The following is a 21,067-nucleotide window of genomic DNA, read 5'->3' on the forward strand; positions in this document are numbered from 1 at the left end:
CAGGAACAAGTATAGAAATAGATGAGGTAGTAATCTGAGGGCTTCTGAGGAGGTGAAACCTGCCTGTGATCTTCTATGTGCATTTTGTATTATCCTGAATGCCTCCTGTGTGAAAATATTTCACTTAAACACAAAAGAGGTCTTAATTTTGTCTTTAAATAAATAATCTGCTCATGCTGTGAGGTGTTATCATCCTTGTGAGTGTATTAAAGCTGTGCAACTTGCTTAAGATATCAAGTCAAGAACTTCTGTTGACAAGATTTCTGTTATTGCCACCTATGTTACCTCTTCTGCTTGTTATTTTTATGGGGTTTTTTTGGGTTGTGTTTTTGTGTGTTTGTTTGTTGGGGGTTTTTTGTTTTAAATACCTTATATTTACTCTCTCCTGTGTTTACAGTTTGGCCGTGGGGACATAGCAGGTATCTAAGTATGGAAAAGTCTGAAGAGAAGCTGCTAAATTTCAACAGGGAATTGGTAATTTAATTTTAGTAATGCTGCACAAAAAGGAGTTTGGCTTTTTCGAGTAATGAAGCAACAGCTGTGTTGGTGTTAAATATTCAGTGGATTTTCTAAGTGACTTATTTGAATATCTTCATCTTTGTTGATTTCCCTCATCTGAAGGTAGTCTGAAGTAAGTTTTTTGAGAGAGAGAAGAGTTTCTTTCTTGACTCTTGCCTTTCTCCCGGTGGCATCTTGTGAAAGCTGGGTTTCAAAAATGAAGTAACGACACAACTTTTTGTTGCCAAAAAAGTAATTGATGCCTTCTTTCTCTAGCTGCAGAAAAGCTGGTGAATCCTTTCTACAAAATGCTTAGAATAGCTGGGGGAAATTTGGAAAAAATGATGAGTGCTGCATTACACAACCAGGCTGGCTGGAGCTGAAAGTACTTGCAGATCATTTACCGAGGAGCACGGTAGAGAAAGGCAGAGTGAGAAGAGTGGTGTAGTGCAGCTGAGAACTGAGCTGAGCTGATCACAGTGTGGAAGTAGCAAAGGTGGGAAGTTTTAGTAGTGGTTGGTGCCCAACTGTCAGCTGGCAGGGGCTGAGCACCACGGAGAGCTTGGGATGTCAGCAGTGTCAGTTCAGTAGCTGTCTGAGCTGTTTCCTTATACCTGTTGGGGGTAGAACTGACATTGTAGCATCACTTGATGCCCCAAGGTGTGGAGAAACCCTTTGAAAGGAAGACTGGAATTGCAGGGGTGTATTTCACTCTGAGTTATGTATTTCTAGGCAGCTGCTGGTAAAAGGAGGAAGCTGTATCTTGGGTGAGCTCTGAAATGCTTCACTTGCTTCTCCAAATCATTCCTCACTCTCTGAAGTTAGTGGGTATTTATGATTTTGGACAAGTCTTGCAATATGTTTTATAATCCATTAATATACTACCTAAATGCTACTTAAATTCCATCTCAACAAAGCCTCCTTTCTGCTTTGGGAGTGGAAGGTGCCTTGGGTGGAGGTGGGAAACCTCAGGAGATGAGGATTGTCTGGGCAAAACCGAATCTCTCCTGAAGTGTTAGGTGGAGACCTGTGCTTTGCTGACATGGATGGAAAAGGGAAGGGATGGATCAGTGTGTTCTTGGGGGCTGAATAAATGGGTTTGAAGTAGAGAATCTGACTGGTTGAGCTTAGGAAAGGTTGAAAATTTGTAAACTCTGGGTGGGAAAGGAACAAGGTCTAGTACCAGAGAAAGGATTGGAAAAGAAAGAAGATAAAATGAAAAGCAGGGGATTAAAAGAATTGCTGATGGGGTCATGTAAGTCTCCTCTTCATTGGATCCCAGAATACTTCAGAACATGGAATTTTCTAGTATTCCCAGTATCCTTGACTTTGATGGTTCCTCTGTGATGCTGGTGCATGCAGAGCATAGCCAGACATTACTGACAAGATTTCTGTGAGCTGTAGATGGCAGAAACCCATGTAGGGATCTAAATGTCCAAACAGTGAGAGCATTAATGTATTATATGGTGCAGTTATGGCCTTACTCAGTCCACTTTATTAGATGCAAAGCAACTGCTGACATAAGAACAGGATTTAGCTTGGAATTGAAATGCACATTTAATACATGCCCCTGTGACCTTCATTCATCATCCTTGTGCACGTGCATGCTGGGCTAGTACACAATTATGCAGTCACTTTTTCCTGCAGGACCTTTGTTCGGTGTTGGAGCTGGGTGATGTGTCATTGTTTCATCAGCAGTTACGTAGGACTTTCTTTTTATACTCACTCAGTGTGCAATGCTGCCATTTTTCACTGTGTATCATGAAGATCTGAAAAGAAAATGCTTTCCTTTCATGGTTAATATTCTACAAATAGTGTATCATAAGATGTAATTACTTTGCAGTTAAAGCTTTATTTATCACCTTTCCCTGTAGCTGGAGCTGCTGGAACCCATGACCAGAGCAGAGAGCTGGTTATTTCAGCTGCTTTGGCTTCATTTTTGGATCTGTTAGAAATAGGCTTGGCTTCCATGGTGTCTTGGCAAGTTGTTATTTTTTCTTGCCCAGTTGTCACTACTGTGGGTTGCTGACCCAGCTAGCATTCCTTGCATGTTGATTTCTGGATCTGGAGCTGTAAAAGTCTTCTGGCCATAAAGTTCATGTGGTTTGGACCATGGTGAAATACATTTGGTACTAACCAGCCTCTGGTGATCATGTGAAGGTGAATAAGGCTAAGTTTAAATCCTTGGCCACTTAAGAAATAGATTTCATAGAACAAATACTAGGGGGAAAAAAGGCTGAGTGGTTTTCATTGTTTGTTTGTAATCTGTAGCTTTGTAGAGAGGAAGAAAACCAAAGAAAACATGGGGTGTTTTCCCTTCTTGCCTTGGGCAAGGTCAAACACTTGCAGACCTTTCCCCTGTGCTACAGAGAAGAGGGGGTTGCTTGCAGTTAACAATGTACAAGTTCAGCTGAACTTGACAACTTTCTTGGCTGAAAAGGGTGGAAAAAAGTGCACTTACACTGTGACTAAATCGAGTGTACAATTAATTCTCCGGTGCAGTTCTGTGCGTTAATTGCTGTCATTGTGTGAACTGATGGTTTAAGCAAAAATAGAAAATTTTATAACTGGTGAGTTGCTTACAATGCAAAGTCTTAGCTTAAAGTGCCAGTGGCTTTTTGAATCTGTTCTGTGCTGTCAATCTCTGTGAATCATCTTTATGTAAATGAAAAATACATTGGAGCGAGCAAATCTGGAAAGTGGGGTTTGCACTTTATCCCAATTTTCTTTTTTGTTCAGAAGCTATAAACTGGTGGTGTCAAGGTGGAGGTGAGTGTTTCTGAATAAATGCAACTAAACTCCCTTCCACACACCCTCTGTCTCTCCTTCCATGGGATATTGCACTCCAATATGTCACTCCAATAAAGGTCCCCAGTGCCATACCCAGCTCCTGCTGTGGCAGCTTACTGGGCCACCAGCTAGGCAGGCTGCAGCAGTGGCCATGGTGGTTTGGCACAGGTTTGGCAGTCAATGGCTCACTGTGAGATGAAATTACTGTCTGCCACCAGTACTTTACCCCATTAGAAGGGGATTTAGTCTTGAAGACAGATCTTTGCCCTTCTGTGAAAGGTGTTTGGTGTTTGCCTTGTGTGCTTTGAGGATGGATTAGGCAGGCCCAGTGACATCAAATAGTTGTTTTCTTTAAGGCAGGCATAAAAAGAGGGAAGGTGTCCATCTTAAATGGCATCCCAAGGTAAAATTATCAAGGTCTGTCTCTAGCAGAGCTCAGCCTTTTCAGCAAATTTAACCTCTGGCAGAGGTTTTTCTCTTTTTGGCTGGCATGCATCCAATGTGTCTGTTGGCAGGGTAGCCCACAAGCAGCAGTGCTTTTCAGGTAGTGAAGAAGAAAACCTCAGGCAGGTCCCTCCTCAACTTGTTGTTTCCCTAATTTGTAGTGCTTGCCTGTAGGAGTACACCATGAGTCTTGAGAAATACCATGTGAGTGAGCTGCCTGAAGCCTTACATCCACACCATTGCCAGAGAGGGGCTGGGAACAGCCTTCTGGCTTTTTTGGCACTCAGTTTAAACTTCTAAGCTGCTACTTTGGGCACTATCTTTGAATAGCTTAATTTATTTCTTTGCGTGTTCAGTTACTTAGCAACAGAGAAGAGAAAAAAACAGTAAACGCAGCTAATTTGGTTTTATTACTGATACGTTAGCATCTCTTTATTATAAAAATGTATTTTTAATAAGACTAATGAGCTGTAATTCCTGGCTTTTGCCAGGCAGAATGTTAAATAAACTGTGTCAATGGACTGGGTAGAGATCCTGGCACTCTGAGGGGCTTACTTGTTACCTGGAGCTTTGGATGTCTGTGCTTGTGTGTGCTACTGTTTGGGGTTATTTTATGCTGCTGCTATTTTATTAAGTGAGTTTCTCCAATTGTGCCTCGTTTTCCCTAGCAATAGAAAGGATTTGATTTAAAAGCTTAACAAACAACAACAAAAAAACCCCAAACAAAAAACCTCCAAGGTAACATGAATTGTGTGAAGTAGCAAACCTGCTAAAGCAGACAAACAAAGTTGGAAAGTGTGTAAAATGGATCTGTTTGCCTGGGAAAGCACTGAAACGTTACCATTTTAGTATGGCAGCATCTTTCACTGGAACAAGTTATAAATTTTCTGGTCTTGCATGACATGTTTGGCAGCAGCAGTTAATTTTTATCATTCACGGGGCAACATTCCTGTTGCCCAAAAAAGCATTTGTCTGATCAAGAGCTTTCTGGAATTTGTTTATAAACCTTTCCTTGCCGCTGGAATATGTGAACAATATTAGCAGCAAAAACCCCAGATAATTGCACATGGCTGAAGCAATGTCTCTGTTTATTTCATCTGTTTTTATAGATTGCCTGTTCAAGCTATGTCCCATGAACCGGTACTCTGCCCAGAAGCAGTTCTGGAAAGCAGCGAAGCCTGGAGCAAACAGCACCACAGATGCAGTGCTGCTCAATAAACTGCACGTAAGTATTTGTGTTCAGGCTCCTTTGGATCAGCAACACACTCATCCCCACTGATTTAAATAAGTATTTCCAATGAACTTGGCACAGTTAGCCAGGAGGCACTGGGAAGGTGTCTAGAAATAAGCATTACAAGGCTCCTTAGGAGACAGTCACTAACTCTTTACATGTCCCCGATTTATGGCAAGGTGCTGCTCAAGGACTGTGTCCCAGTATCGGGGTGTGTGATACTGGTGGCCGTCTGAGCTTTTGTTGTTAACCTGTGCTAGCCTGTAATACTGCTCTATGTGGGTATTTTGGGTGTTAGCAGCATAAAAACAGGACCCTTCAAACACCGAGGCAGAGGAGAGAGTTCTCAGGTGTTGCATCTCACTGTGGGGTCATGAGGGTTGCTGTGCTCGTGGATGCCATCTGAGCTACTGGGCTGATAAATCTACTGGGATTCCTCAAGCAAGCATAACTGCTGCTAATATATATAAAGGTTGATGGGTAATTATGAGTAATTATAAGGCCAGACAGCCTCTCCTTCCTTATTAGCTTGCAGTATTTAATATTTTATGAGTAAAATGTTGACATTCAGCAGATGAAAACCCAGTAAGGCAATTGATTGCTGTTTTTAGAATTCCTATATAAAAAAAGCCAACTTAAATACCATCTGCTGACTTTAGAGTTAAATAAAATTCATGTTTATGTTAAATTACATAGCTAGAGTACTTCATGTCAGAATTACAATTCTAAATATTTTTAGTTTCTTTAAGCCTATATTAAGCTCATTGTAGACTGAAATACAAAATGGCCCTGTAGGAGAGTGTCATTTGCTGATTGCCATATGGCTGCCTTGCTCCTGCATTTTGCAAAGGCTGTTTGACTCACTTTGCTTCTGAAAACATAATTTTATAGCCTAGAAGTATTAGCTTGGCAAGGAGAAAGCTATTTTGGTACTGACTGTAGCACAAAGGTCCCTCACGTGTGCTGCGTTTCTCCTGCCCCTTGAATGGTGATAAGAAAAGTAGACCATCCTAGCTGCCCTTCAGTAATGGGAGATTCTGGGTTTGGGTGTTCTGGTGCATAAGGGAAGGGGAGAATTTATGCCCACAGGTTGTATATGTGAGTTGGTGGATTTTAAGGGAAGAGAGTATAGTCTAAATACTGCTATGTAGAAGAAAACTACTTTGTGGTTGCCCTGGATTGCAATGTCATTTAAAGTTGTCTTCTCTTTCCTCAGTACATGCCAGGTCAGGTGTTTGGGACCTGTTCCTATTCATCTGATACTTGACCTTTTTGTGCTGGGGTCCCTATGGAAATACAGGATTAGAGTTTTCCAGTATTTAGCCCCAGCTGCTTGTACAGAAATGTACCACTATGCATGAACTGCTTGCTTGATTTGCTGGAAGGATTTGAGTACTTCACACTTCTATTGAAGAGTATTTAGTATGTGTCACATTGTCACAAAGGCTAATACTTATCAGGTCTTAGTGACCTGGGGCAGATGCATGGCTTCAAAATAATGTGGTCCCGTGCACATCACTCATACCTGAACTAATTTTTCTGCCAGTTGTATGGGTACGTGTGCCACCTTTTCCATTTGGCACATGGAATGCACTAAAAAACTCGGCATTTACATGATGTGCAGTGGGGGGGTCTGTGCCCCAGACATGTGCAAACAATTGTTATCTGTGCCTGTGATTAGATTCCTTTATCAGTGCATATCATTTCTAATGACTTTGGTGATGCAAGATGCATTCATCACCACTTGCCTTTTTTGGCTTCTGTTTTCTGCTGGTGGAATTTATTGTCTGCTGTGGAGCACTCAATGCTGAGGTCAGGTTATTTTAAGTTAATGCCATTTAAGGGATTTAAAATCTGGGACACTTGTCTTTCTCTGGTATCAAGAATCAGTGCTGGTTGAGAAGCTGACATCTAGTGGCCAGAGAAGACGGTGGTGCTTGGATGATTGTCAGTTTTGGTGTGGGCTTCTGAAATGCATCCGAAGTCATAATCATACTTTTACATAATACACTGATTTCTTTATTTGTAATTAATGTGTCACCTAATCCAGTACAGGCAGAGAAGTCCTGACTTTTTTGATTGCTGTTGAGAGGGCCCCAGTGCCTTGAGGAGCCTTTCTTGACTGAGTATTTTGAAATCAAGCAAAAAAAAGTTGTATTTCAATAATAAAGAGGAAATTATGCTGCATTGTATTTCTGAATAGAGTATTGAATTTGAATAAGCAGTTGTATTCCTGATTCTCCTGGAGCAAGAGCCAGCTGTCATACCTTGCACAACTTCTAAAAATAGCACATTTTGTGTAAGCTGAAGATGATGAAATTTTACAAGAGTGTTCAGATAGCTCTTCCTTTGCCGTGACTGAGGTTTGTCCTGTGTTGTTACTGCTCTGTCTTACTATAGTTGGGAACTGTGGGCACTTTCTTCTCCAGGAGAAAACTGGACCTTCTGTGGTCCTCAAGATCTGAGAACCAAGCCATAATCATCTGTGCTTAGCCTCCAAAGTAGTCTAGTGTTAAATTACTCTCTACTACCACTTATCAGTTGATGCAAATATATATTTTTTTTTTAATAAAAATGCCATTTTTCATGGAAAATAATAGAGAGACTTTCTTTACCAAATGAAATAGTTTAAGCAGCCTGGGAAAAATAGCTGGGAAGTTCAGAACTCACGTATTCAGAGCTCCAGTGGGCATTCATAAATGTCTTCTAAGTAATCCTGCTGCAGGGTGGACTTGATTAGAGTCATTGTAAAAAGACAGGTTGTGAGAAGTTGGGGACTGTACTGGCAAAGTGAAATCAAAGTCCCAAATTGAGGTCCTTTTCTTGCATGTTATCAATAGAAAGAAATACTGACTTCCTGGCATGGGTTGTTTCCCATCCTGTTTCACCTTCCCTCCATAGGGAAGATGGTGTGTTGTCTTCTCATGGCTGGTTTTCTATCTTGTCAGAGCTTTTCATCTCATGCTTTATTCCAAAATTTTGTCAAATCCTACTCTAATTATGGATTGCTTAAATGAAGTGTGTCTATCTTCCTGAACAACTAGAAAAGGGAATTGGAAGTGATACTGTTGGAAGTTGGAAAAAAGGGAAGTTGTGCTGTTTTGGATTCTCACTATTTTTCCAGTTCTTTGAAATACTCTTAAAGAACCACAAGTGTTGGGCCACACTTTTTATAAAACAGCAATTGAATTATTGTTCTTCAATTCCAGCATGCAGCAGATTTGGAAAAGAAACAGAATGAAACTGAAAACAGAAAGCTGCTGGGAACAGTCATCCAGTATGGCAATGTTATCCAGGTAGGCTGTGAACATCTTCACAAGCTGTGTAGGATCTTTCTCAGAAAAGCCATGCTCAATGTGACTTTAAATTTCTGGAATTCATGGGCAAGAGTCTATAGCTTTGCAAGGTGTGACAGTGTCCTGAAGTGGGATCCTGGGAAGCAGGAACTGTGTGTATAGCTGTGATGGTCACTTTTTAAATTAGGGGTTCATTGTGCTTTTTTGTTTGTTTTGGGGTTTTTTTGAGGCCACCATATGATTGCTTTCTTCAGAAATCCTTCTTAGAGCTTTCATTAGAGTTGGCCATTTGGGAGGTGGCAGACCTACCTCCATACAGCTCTTCAGGAGAAGTTACCTGAGCGTTTTGAGTCTTAGATTAAAAAATTCCTTTAGGAATGTTCCTGACTCTGCTGACATGATGCCAGCCAGCAGAGGGGGTGGCTGCGGACACAGGCAGGCTGGGCTTTCTGCTTGTGGGGAGATAATGGTTGGCTGCCCTTTAAACCAGTTGCAGGATTTGGAGCAACCTCCTGGAGAGCAGGGCAAGGGCAGGGAGATGCCTGCCTTGGTTGAATTAACTGCATTATGGGCTTTCATGTTTGAGGCAAAAAAAAATCTACTTGTAATGATGAAAGAAAAATATTAATAATAATAGTATCCGTTTTAAAATTGACTGCAAACATCAAGACTATTATGAGCAGTGATGAATTTTTGCCTGTATTTTCCCATAACTCCCATGTGCTCTCTGACTAACTGCCATTTATGGTAATCAGAAGGCACCAAAAAGCAGCTTTCTAGACAAAAAAGGAACTCTGCAAAATGTACTGGCAGTTTAGCACCAGGTGGTTGGAGCTGGCAGCTGACCTGTGGCAGCTCCCGGGCTCATGCTGGTGGTGTGCAACCTGCTGGGTGCGACACAGTAGAGGGGTGAAGGGTGGGACTCTGAGGAGTCTTCAGAGAAGCAGCTTTGTATCTTGCCACCCCCTTCCTACCAGGAATGGCCACTTAGTCCCCAGCACTTCACAGCTTCTGATCCTGGGATTTTGAACTGCTGTAAAATGACAAGGGCATTTCTAAGTCTTTATCCTTTGCTGGAGAAGGGACAGTTAGATTAGCTGAAGCTGTTTTGTGCTGCAGGCCTGTATATATACTGAAAGAAGTGTTAGTGAAATTGTGCCTTAATTCATCAATGTTTTCATATAAGTTAGTTTTTATTTTAATTCCTGTATAACATTGGGGTTGTCTTCTGCACATTTGCTGTTTATTGAGGGGAGGAAAAGTGAGCATTCTTAGAACTGAACTCTAATTCTTATTCTAGCTGCTTCACTTAAAAAGTAACAAATACTTAACAGTAAATAAGAGGCTTCCAGCTCTACTAGAGAAGAATGCTATGAGGGTGACCTTGGATGAAGCTGGAAATGAAGGTTCCTGGTTCTACATCCAGCCCTTCTACAAACTGCGTTCCATCGGAGACAGCGTAAGTGCTGGGAGGAGTATCCCCACCTATTGCTTTGTGCACAGCAGGACAGAGCATGTTTCATAAAGCCTGCCTTGCAATTAGTGAAATGCACTGATCTTTTAGTGCCTGATGTTGCAGGAACAACCTTTTTCCTGTGCTGTCATGAGGGGGAGGAAAATTGCTATGGTAACATATTTTGGAAACATGGGATGATTTAACGTTGGAAGGGATAAGGGACATAATGACGTTGGCCTTTCACAGCTCCTGCCCAGTTCAGCATGGTAGGAAATGTTGAGCTCCTTGGGTTGATTTAGAACAAGCAATTAGCATCTTGGTTTTCAGTGTTGTCAGTTTGGAATCAAAATTAATCATCATTTTGTACATGAGGAATGAGGTAATAATGAGGTTAAATGGTCCTGTTCATGGGAAATCGGGAAAATAATTGATTCTGAATTAAATGCATTATTGTTTTAGTATCTTTTTTCTTGCTGAGTCACTTTGGACATACTGTCTGTCTCAAAGCAGGAGGTAACAAGCTTCAGTGTGCTGTGTAGTCCAGGCATATAGTTGGCACCTTACCACAGTCAGCTTTCTCCAACAGAACAATGCATCCTGCAGCCCAGCTCTGTGCCTCTTGCTGGGACTGCTCCTTTTCCACGGGCACACAGTGAAACCAAAGCACAGGGCGGTGTAGTCTTGGTGGCCATTAAGCTCTTTTTAAATCACATCATTCTGAGACACTTTATCATTAAGAACATTTTATTTTCAAAACAGAAAAGGCTTTTTGGTTTTTAGTTGAAGTGAGACTTCTCCCTAGAACAAGGGGAGGAACAGGACCTTTACTCTTCACGATGAAGTGCATTTGTATTGAGTCATATGCCATATGGTCAAGAATCTGATTTTGCAAATGGAGGTGCATCTTGGAGGAGGATCAGTTTTGGCTGCCCTTCTGCTATAGGAAATGATTTGTTCAATGTTAACCAAAGAAACAACTTCATGGAAAGCAGCAGATAGGTTAGTTACCAGAATTGCTCTCGGTGTTTCCTCTGTAAGGCTTTGACTCCAAGAGTACAGGCCTTTTTTTTCTGCCTGAACGACTTAGTACGAGGAGCTAAATTCTGAAGCAAACAGAATCCTGGTTTTCATGCTCAGGTTGGCAGCTTTCCAAACGGCCAGATGATTTCTTCCCATCACTCTCGTATTAAAAAAAGAAAGAAAAAGAGCTTTCTCAGGTTGCATGTTTCTGTCTGATACTGCACTTACCTACAGGTTGTCATTGGAGACAAAGTAGTCCTGAATCCTGTCAATGCTGGGCAGCCTCTCCATGCCAGCAGCCATCAGCTTGTCGATAATCCAGGATGCAATGAGGTAAGGACAGATGGACTCAACTGCAGCAGCTGTACACGCCTCTCTATGGCTCAGCTAAGCTGCTAGGACTTGAATCAGAAAGTTGGTTGGTACCTGTGGCAGTGTCTAGGAGTAGTTAAGTTATTAATCTGCAGCTTAATAGAGCTAGCAGACTCTTCTGATGTATTTTGGGTGCTAGATAGGTTTGAGTTTGATCTCTTTTGCTTGACTGACTAAAAATAAACTATTTCTTCAAAATCAGAAGTCATGGCACAGTGATGTGTAGGAAGTGACTTCCTAGCAGGTCAGCTCTATACTTACTTTTTCTGGAGTAAATGCAGAAAGGGCTTGTCTTCTCTGGAGTAATGCAGCAGGGACTGCAGTATTCTGCTGAAAACTGTCTAAAAAGGAAGGTAATAGTTTGTGGCAGTCTCTTGTGCAGACATTGGGACTAATAATTTTACTTATCTTTATAGGTCAACTCTGTGAATTGCAATACAAGCTGGAAAATAGTCCTCTTCATGAAATGGAGCGATAACAAGGATGACATTCTCAAAGGGGTAAGATTTGGAGCTCTACTTGCTTATAACTTGGTCACTGGTGGGTAATGCCTGTGCTGACCATGTTGTCTGGGCTTTTTGACAGGGGGATGTGGTGAGGCTGTTTCATGCAGAACAGGAGAAGTTTCTAACTTGTGATGAGCACAGGAAGAAGCAGCATGTCTTCCTGAGAACAACAGGGAGGCAGTCAGCCACATCTGCAACCAGTTCAAAAGCCCTGTGGGAAGTAGAGGTAAGAATTGTAGCCCAGGCTGGGGGTGGCTTTGTAGGAACAATTACTCTTAAAAATTGTGTATCTGGATTTATGTTTTGGGGTAAAAGTGATCCTGCTGTTGGAAGTTTGATGTTGAAATTCATTTTCTTATTGCGCTTTCAGTGCGAAATCAAAGCTGAGTTCTAGTGGTGCAGCAGGTGTTTCTCACATAGAGGTTCTGAATGATTCAGAAAAAGGGGACAGAGAAGCATCTATGAAGTCGTTTCCTTACCAGTCACTGAAGTTTAACACCAGCTAATAATGTCAGCTGTTCTGCTGAGTGTACCAAACATTCTATTTTTGGTGTGGAATAATGTGATTATGCATATCCTCATTTGACAGGAGATTGCAACCCTTTCCTAGTCTCTGTGTGTTGCTTGTCTGAACCTTTTTTTTTTTTTGGCTTTTATATAGAGTGACTAATTCCTTGGCCATCATTGGCTTCTTAAAATATCCTCACTTTATTGATATGATTAGAGCTGGTTTATTACTTTAAATGTTTGCGATGTGAGAATCATAAGAATAATTTGTAATGGTGGGTAGGTGTTTTTCATATTCTCCAGAAGTACCTGCTTTGATACCCACAGTCTACCTAGAAGCAACATTTCTTTGATATGTTACATGAATCAGTAGCTTCTGTGGTGACTGTCCCTGTGTCACTTGACAATGAGCAGAAAAATCAACGTTGGTAAATTGTTGAGGTGAACTAATTGTAATCTGCTCAAAGTATCTACTGTACTGAGTGTTGTTCACTTATGAAAAGTTGTTTCATCTTTTCTGGAGCTCCTCGTGCTGTTTCCTCTTGCCTGTACTTGGCATGCAGTGCATGCTGTGTTGGAGAAGGGGGGTGCAGAGGTGTTTCCCTTTCCGTGCAGGTGGTGCAGCATGATCCTTGCCGGGGTGGTGCAGGGTACTGGAACAGCCTCTTCAGGTTCAAGCACCTCGCCACTGGACACTACCTAGCAGCAGAGGTAGGTGCTGGGGCTTGCTTAGCAACTCAGCATTTCCTTCTGTAATGTTTTCTTCCTTTTACACCTTCTGAAAATCTCATTTCCTGCCCTTAAAATAGACACGGGGGAGGGGAGGAGAGTGGTGTTTGGGTCCTTTAATATTAAATATAAAAGTGGATGGCTAAACAGATGAAAAGGTGAGAGAGACTTGATAGAACACCTGGGTACAGGGGTAGTTTTGAGCTTATTTCACTTTCTGTATGAATTCTAGAGGCAATAACTCTTCTTCAAAGAACAGACACTGATTAGTATCCTTTCACGTGGGCATCAGAATCAAGGTGAATTTATTAATAGATAAATAACTTGTAAATGGCTGAGAGCCTTCTGGGGAAGATGAATTCAGCTCCTGTTAGTTTTTCTTCAATCATTAATTTCCAAGCAGAATTGTAGACCTGACTGTAAAATGGAAATGCAGTTAGGCTTCCAATCAGTCTTGTAAGAATTGTGGATAATCCTTAGCTGTCCAAGCACAAAATAATCTTTTTCTCTCTCCGTAGTGAACATCCTTCCTCCCCCTATTGAAATAAGATTTTAAGACATTTTATATAAAAAAAAAAATCCAAGGTTTATACTTTGTGAGTTTTGCTGCTTAATACTTGTAAATGTTTATTAAAACCTGTTTTATTTACTTTAGCTGTATCAGCATGTTAGAAGAAAGTGTTAGGTCAAAGCTGTCCTGCCTGCAGGGCAGAAGGGCTGTCTCAGCCCACACTATTGACCTGAGACTCTCAGTGAGAGAAGTCCAGATTAAATATCCCATTTTATTTTGTTCTAATAAGCAGATTGGAATAACAGCAGCATTTTGTCACATACTTGCAAATCCTTTCCAGTAGTGACCCAGTATAGAGCTTTTCCAGTAAATCTTGGCTTTGCTAATCAGCCACCACAAAAAACATGGCCTAACATCATGCAGAAATAGCCCCAAGGAGATTGCTCACCTGACCCATGGTTAGAAAATCTTTGTTCTCAAAGATTTATGCCAAGCCAGTAGATTTTATGGAGATTCTGCTTTGGATAAAAAAAAAAAACAACACAACAATAAACCCTGAAACTTGGTAATTCTCTACCCCTCTTGCTCCTGTAGTGATTATCCTGAACCAGTTAAATTTCTCTGCCTGTTTGCAGGTTACCTAACTGCTGATTCCCAGACAGGTGCCCGAGGAGCAGGGCACCAGTCTGTGCAGTGTGTTTGTTCTGCATGCCTGGCAGTGCTGTGTCACTTGGGTGCATTTTTTACAAAATAAGTTTAGACCATGGTGAGGTTGTTTCCCACTTCCAGCTCTGCTAGAGTTTTGACCTGCCTGTGATTCTGTTTCATCAGGTAAACCCTGACTATGAGGAAGATGACCTGGAGTGTCAATCCTCAGTAAGTATAGGCAAGAGTATGATCTTGCCCCTGATTGAGGAGGGCTTGACACATGCCCAGGTATTTACCTGGCCAGTGCACAGATGGTCCAGGCTTTGCTGTGAGTGAAGAAACTTAGAATGATCTGGAGGCTTTCAAGGCCTTTCTAAAGGAGAGGATATTGAAAACTGCTTTAGGCTTTAGTGAAGAGCAATGCACTTGGAACCAAATTCATACATTTACCCGGACCCCCTCGCCTCCCCTCTTTGTACCATCTCTTTTTCTGTCTTCCTGTTCCTTGAACCTTTGCTTCCTTGAAGCATTCTCTTGAATATCAGGTGTCAAAAGCAAGTTGCTGAAGGTGACACGGAATGTTCACATAGTGCTGTGCCAGTCAGTTGTCTGACCTCCTTGTTTGAGCTAAAATTCCCTCTCTTGTTTTAGCTTGTCACAGGAAAGCCAGGATAAAGGGTCTAGAGAGCAAGAATGGCAGGGTGAGAATGATTTCAGTGCCATTCTTCTCATTTTCCTGTGAAAGCAAGTCTGTGTTGTTTTCAGTAAATGTTGTGGTGTCAAAGATTGTGCTGGTGCTTTGTGCTAATAGAATCTTCTCTTTGGTGTCAAAGTGAAACAATGTGGCTTTAGTCTTTGAAAACAGATACAACTGGAACAGCACTTTCCATTGTGGTTTACTTTTATTTGTTGGATTTCACTGTAGACTTATGCAGCTTTCTTGGACATGTATCATGCATTATGGAAGATTTGTTCCACTTGGATATGAAGAACAACTACTCCTTTGATTTTTAAAAGTGCACTGAGATGCTTTGAAATCCTGTGAGGTGGAGTTTTCCTCCTAAAAGGATTTGTCATAATAGCCTGGCCATTAAAAGGCTTTCCCTTGCCCTCAGATAGTGAACTATTATCCTGATTAGTTTCTGGTGGTATTTGGCAGCAAACACTTACCTTCTGACAGCTTGACTTCAGTAAACACACTGGAAAAATGAAAAAAAACAACCAAACCCCCTACAGAAAGCTACTGTAGGAGAGGGATCCAGCATCAATCTATTTTGTTGACTTAACTTCTTGAAAGTTCATCAGTGCCAAGGTCCTCTATGGAGATATCCTAGGCCCATGTAATGTCCAGCTGATAAGTGCAGTAAAAGGGATAACTCCATGGCTTCAGAGTTGTGCTGATTTTTCCCTGCTCTGTGTCTTTGCCACTAGGTGGCAAAACCAGACCACAAAGACTAGGAGCAGGAGCACATCATTGGTTTCTGACACAAAATGACTGCATCGTATAACATTCACTAGTGACAGGATGGTGTAGGCTGCTTTATCCAACTTGATCCAAACTCCAGCTTTATCCAAATGTGAGCTATCTGCAAGATGGCAGGTTTCTTGGCACAGCTCTGTGTTATGTTCTTTTCTCCTTATACCTCAGTGAGCTGTACAGAATGGGGTTTAAATGGGCATGGGTGAGATGCCAGCTACTACCCTTGTAACACTAAAGGGAACAGCTTTTGTCAACTTCGAGGTTGAAGATGTAGTTCTCTCTAAATTGCCCCATTTCCTACTTTCTGGTTTTTGCCACAGTGTCAATAACTGACCAGTTGTCTCCTGAAGTACAAATTGTGAATACAGAGCAGCTGTGGGGATGGAGGCAGCTGAAACTCAGAATTAATTCCAAGTGAGTGAATTTCTCCTCTTGTAAAGCATCCAGATGGACTCTATTCAGTGTATAGTTGCTTCTTCTCTTGAAGGCACAATCCCAATGTGTATTTCTGTTCCATGCACCTAACTGCCTGTTCCCATGTGCAAAATCAGACTTTAAATGTCACTACTGTGCAGCCAAGTTCATTGACTACAAAAGTGCAAACTACAGAGCCTCCTGAGGCACAAGCAGAATTAGTTGCCTTTCCTATATGTGTAAGGACTGCAGTGCCTTGTACCACCTTTGAAAGGCAGGTACTTGCCTGTCTTCCACTGGTGCCAAGATCACAGAGGAGCTGATAAATTGCTTGCGTGATCACTTTGAAAATTACATCTAGGATTTAGATGTTTGTACATGGACAGCTGGCTCCTGTGTTGTCAGACAGCAACTTTTTTTTTGTTGACTGGTGATAACTGGCAGTTCCCCAGGAAAGGTTTTAGAGAAAGCTGTTGTTTCTTTTTCCTGGTTTATTTTTTTTTTCCTACCTTTTTGTCCTTTCATCTGAAAATCCAGGGGTTTACTTAGTTGATCTTAGTATCTTTACTTTGTTAAAGGAGGCTGGTAAGTTGCTAGCCCCTTGTAAAGAAAGGTGCTTCTGATGCCCTGTTCTTTGTAGCATATCATTGTGATCAAGTGCATCACAAGCTGACCTGTGGAGAGCAAGACAGCCACTTCTTGGTTAGCTTTTGTGTCATTTGTCTGTGATAGATGTGTGTCCTGGTTTTGTTGCTGAAGTTGATTATTTCCCAGCAAGACACTTGGTACATAGTGGTGCTGAGTTTTATATTCACAGCTCACATAATGACTTGTTAGAATGATAATTGCAGTACATGGAATACATGTCAAGAGCTAGTAGTGTCAGGGGTGGGGATCTTAGCAGATGTGTGTCATCTGAAGCCAGTCAGAGTTCCCAGTGTGCTGTGGGGTAAATGGCTGAGGACTTTGAAGTCTTTTCTGGCACTGTCTGCAAGACATAACTTCTGTGGTTTAGGATTTATTGTATTTGTAATCCAGAAATACTCAGAAGTTATTAACACCAGGAACATGAAGAATGGTTGGCAAGATCAGCCACTTGTTGGTTTCACTGGTGTCCTAAGGCCCAGCTTTCTTAACTAGAGTGATTGAGAGTTATGTCTGCAAATTACAGAACACATCTATTTAACAATAGGCAGGTGGGTCTGGAGGGCTTGGTCTGACTGTGTGTGATGGGACTTCCTCCCCAGCTGGACCCTGAGCAGGATGCCTCCAGGAGGGGCTTGCACAGTGCTCAGGAGAAGATGGCTTACTCCCTGGTGTCCGTGCCAGAAGGAAACGATATCTCCTCCATATTTGAGTTGGACCCCACCACCCTGCGAGGAGGAGACAGCCTTGTCCCCAGGTACAGCTACGTGTGCTGGTACAGCTGGCTCTCTGCTTTGGGGTTTGGTGATTTTTGATTATATATTTTTTAATTTATTTTAAAGTAAATCTGTCTCCTGCTGTTTTGGGTTGGTTTTTTTTTGTCCTTTGGAATGACAGTTCTTCCTGAAATTAATACAGGAATCCTTAGCAAGTGCTTGAAACTTCACTTTAGTACATTACAATTGAGTTATAAGTAATAGAACCCCATTTTACAGATGGGAACATTGAGATTAAGTGACTTCCTTGCCAGTGGAAAAACTCAGACTGAAAGCTGTGTCCTGTGAAGCCATGACCTGTAGTACATAAGCTAGGATGTAACCTTACTATTTAGCACTTTATTGTTTACATGTTCTTTGCTCTTCATATGGTACCCCTTGCTACTTACAAGAATCTGTACCCAGATACACAGCCTGCATGCAGGCTCTTTTCTGTCTGTTCCCACTGAGAAGGTTGGGAATGTTTGTTCCATCTACTTTGTCTGAGCAACCCTCTAAAGTTAGCAGAAGTTAACATGCCCATCAGAAGCAGCTGTCCTAGCTGCCTCTTCTGTCCTTTGGGCTGCCACTGTTCTGTGGAGTGAGAAGGTTACAGCTGAGACACTGCTTCTTATCCTGGCCTAAGATGCTCCCCTGACTTTGGCTTGACATCTTTTTATCAGAGAGCTGATACAGGCAACGCAGTGTTATTGTCAGAAATACCTGAGACAACCAAGTCTGGGAACTGCTGCCCCCGTAGGAGTTCTGCTGGAGGCTGGTTGCATGCTTGTGTTCTGGTGCCTTAATGGACCCTTGATGCTTGCACAACATTGGCTAGCTATACAGTCAAGAAGTTCTTAGTTTAGGAAATACAAAATAGATATCAGGGAGTTACAGGCTGAAAAGTACAAAGGTAAGGGAGGAAGCTGATAGCTCAGGTGCTCTAGAGTATGTGGAAGTGTGAGGACTTGGGGAGGTCCTATTTGTTACCAAACAGCAGCTGAGTTACAGGAAAAAAACACAGATGTAGTTCTCTCTTACAGCAGAAGCCATTTCATTATGTAAGAAGATTTCTTAAGGTGAATTGACAGAATGAAATAAGGGAAGAAGAGTCTTATTCCTGTTATAGTATGATACTTTTTTCCCACTTGCTCCTGCCAACATCTTGCAGTTCAAATAAGCTGGAGATTTCCCGTCTGGGACACTGACTCATGCTTTGAAACGTCTGACTTTCTTTCAGGAACTCTTATGTCAGACTTAGACACCTTTGCACTAACACCTGGGTTCACAGTACCAATATCCCTATTGATAAAGAAGAGGAGAAACCTGTGATGCTTAAAGTAAGTCCTGTTACTTTATATCAGCCCATCCTTTGACTCCTGTACTCCCATGAAAATGTTGTTGGTAGAAGTTCCAGTCCCTTGTGACTGCTGAGTTTGCCAGACAACAAGCAGCACAACAGCAGTGAACAGTGCCTGTGCAAAACGTTCTATTGAAAAGATTAGGTTTTCATACCACTTTACTATTACACTGCTCAATTTCTACTGTACAGCAGTCATCTCCAGGAGAAATTTTCCCATTGTTTACAGCAGTGTTTTGCAACCTCCTCTTTCTCTGGATTTGGGAGCACCTTTGAGCTTGCACAGAGTGGTACTGTTCTCAAAGCTTGACTTCATCAGTAGCCTCATACTGCCTAAGTGGAGTGTGGCTTTTCTTCTGCCTTATCATCACTGAGTACATGAATCACTACTTTGTTTTCTGCCTTTTGGTTTGATGATAAAACTCCTCTGGGTTTCAGATTGGTACTTCTCCAGTGAAAGAGGACAAAGAAGCTTTTGCTATAGTACCAGTTTCCCCTGCAGAGGTTCGGGACTTGGATTTTGCAAATGATGCAAGTAAGGTTTTAGGTTCCATTGCTGGCAAGTTGGAAAAGGGAACAATAACCCAGAATGAAAGAAGGTAAGGAAGCAAGAATTTGGTGCAGATAATATTGTTTCCTTTGCTCTGTTTATTTGAAAATTTTGTGTGTTATCTTCAGGAGAGGGATTTTATTTCCCAGTTGATTAGATTTAAGGAAAAAAAGTTGATGGTTTTATTGTTGGCATGTCTGTAGTGGAGGTTCTCAAGCCTGTTCTGTCAAGGCCTCCCTGTTGCTGTGAAACGAGAGCCTGAGAACTGTCGTTGTGAGCTTGGAGGAATAATCCACAGCATAACCTTTCTTGATGGGCTTTGCAAATTGGCTGTGGGAATTTATAATCCACCTCGTGAAGACTGAACACGTGACTTCTTGAAAATCCTCTGACAATGGCCATGAAAAGTGCATGGCCACACAAAAAAAGCATAGAGTGTAAAACCAGGCCCCATGTGCTTCTACAGCCAATGCCTTTTATTTGGCCTTGGGAGAGATTATCACCTGATTATTTTATTTTCTGGCGATTTTAAGAACTGCCAAATGGAACTTGGTGAGCACATAGTTGCCCTAAAGTGATACAGTGGTCTTACTGCTGCTATGGTTTAGCTATTAGACAGCAAGGCTGTAGTAAGAAGGATCATTAGTTCCTAATTTTAAGTTCTTTGCAAACTTAGGTGCTTTATCCAGCACCTGCGTCAGTCTCTGATATTCTTATTAGCATTTTGGAATCTCTGTAAACTTACACCAACCTTATTCTTTTAACAGAGTCTTTTCTATTAACAACTCTGGCTCTTCTGTTAGATCTGTTACCAAATTGCTGGAGGACCTGGTCTACTTTGTTACTGGTGGTACTAATTCTGGACAAGATGTGCTTGAAGTGGTATTTTCTAAACCTAACAGAGAACGGCAAAAACTGATGAGAGAGCAGAACATTCTGAAGCAGGTAGGCTGCATTTCTCTCTGAACTCTGTCTACAAGAAGGGTTGTCAGGAAAGAGAAACTAATAATGGGGAGCCTGGCCAAATTATTGGCAAGAGAAGACTCTCTGAGCTTCTAGCTTTCAGCAGGCCCTGGCTGGTGGGCTGTAAAAACCAGTACAGAATACAGTGTTGTGTCAAGGTGATCAAGTGTCTCCTGCCCAGGCTGCTCTCTGGCCAAGGAATAAACCTGGTAACTAAAGTGTATCTCTGGTGTACCTTTTAGAAAAATATAGAAGATGCTGACACTGTGCTTTTGCACTAATTTTGACTGGATGAAGACAGTGTCTCACTGATCTTTTTCTAATGAATCTGTAGATTTTCAAGTTGCTGCAGGCCCCGTTCACCGACAGCGGCGACGGCCCGATGCTGCGGCTGGAGGAGCTCGGGGACCAGCGCCATGCTCCCTTCAGGCACATCTGCAGGCTCTGCTACAGGGTGCTAAGACACTCCCAGCAGGATTACAGGAAGAATCAGGTTTGGAGTGTGTCTGTAGCTTGCAGTGGCACTAACATGATTCCAGTGCTCCAAAACAATATAAGTTGCATCCCGTTAATGTAACCCTGCTGTGCTGTGGTCGTACAGTCAGCAAGAGATGTTTGGATTGATAGTTTTACTCTCTCTGGCATTTTTCATCTTTATCAGAGACTGTATGTGGTGTCATTAGTACCAGTTCTTGGGGAAATCTAAGAAAACAATGAAACTTCTGTCAAATCCAGAATTGTAAGACTTTCTTCACTCTGGTGTACTATGAGCTCCATTGAAAGTTGACCTGTGAATTAAAGCTGTTCATTTGTTGTTGCTATTTATTAAAAACTAATGTTTATCAGGTAGGGATAAATGCCTTGGTGGTGAGTAGCCTGGGAGGGAGGGAAA

General features: G+C 41.8%; 1 protein-coding gene across 1 annotated transcript in view; it reads left to right on the plus strand.

Annotated features, from left to right (window-relative positions):
- ITPR1 (inositol 1,4,5-trisphosphate receptor, type 1) overlaps window positions 1–21,067 on the plus strand; it is a 173,056-nt gene that overhangs the window by 27,320 nt on the left and 124,669 nt on the right. Inside the window, exons 3-15 of the mRNA XM_010003374.1 lie at window positions 4,842–4,957; window positions 8,173–8,259; window positions 9,560–9,718; window positions 10,970–11,068; window positions 11,524–11,607; window positions 11,693–11,839; window positions 12,736–12,831; window positions 14,192–14,236; window positions 17,150–17,304; window positions 18,543–18,642; window positions 19,101–19,261; window positions 20,016–20,157; window positions 20,510–20,668. Of these exons, the coding sequence (XP_010001676.1) occupies window positions 4,842–4,957; window positions 8,173–8,259; window positions 9,560–9,718; window positions 10,970–11,068; window positions 11,524–11,607; window positions 11,693–11,839; window positions 12,736–12,831; window positions 14,192–14,236; window positions 17,150–17,304; window positions 18,543–18,642; window positions 19,101–19,261; window positions 20,016–20,157; window positions 20,510–20,668 (1,550 nt within the window). The remainder of the gene's footprint in view (window positions 1–4,841; window positions 4,958–8,172; window positions 8,260–9,559; window positions 9,719–10,969; window positions 11,069–11,523; window positions 11,608–11,692; window positions 11,840–12,735; window positions 12,832–14,191; window positions 14,237–17,149; window positions 17,305–18,542; window positions 18,643–19,100; window positions 19,262–20,015; window positions 20,158–20,509; window positions 20,669–21,067) is intronic.

This window comes from Chaetura pelagica, unplaced genomic scaffold, assembly GCF_000747805.2.
Source record: "Chaetura pelagica isolate M959 unplaced genomic scaffold, ChaPel_1.0 scaffold328, whole genome shotgun sequence".
Lineage (NCBI taxonomy): Eukaryota > Metazoa > Chordata > Aves > Apodiformes > Apodidae > Chaetura > Chaetura pelagica.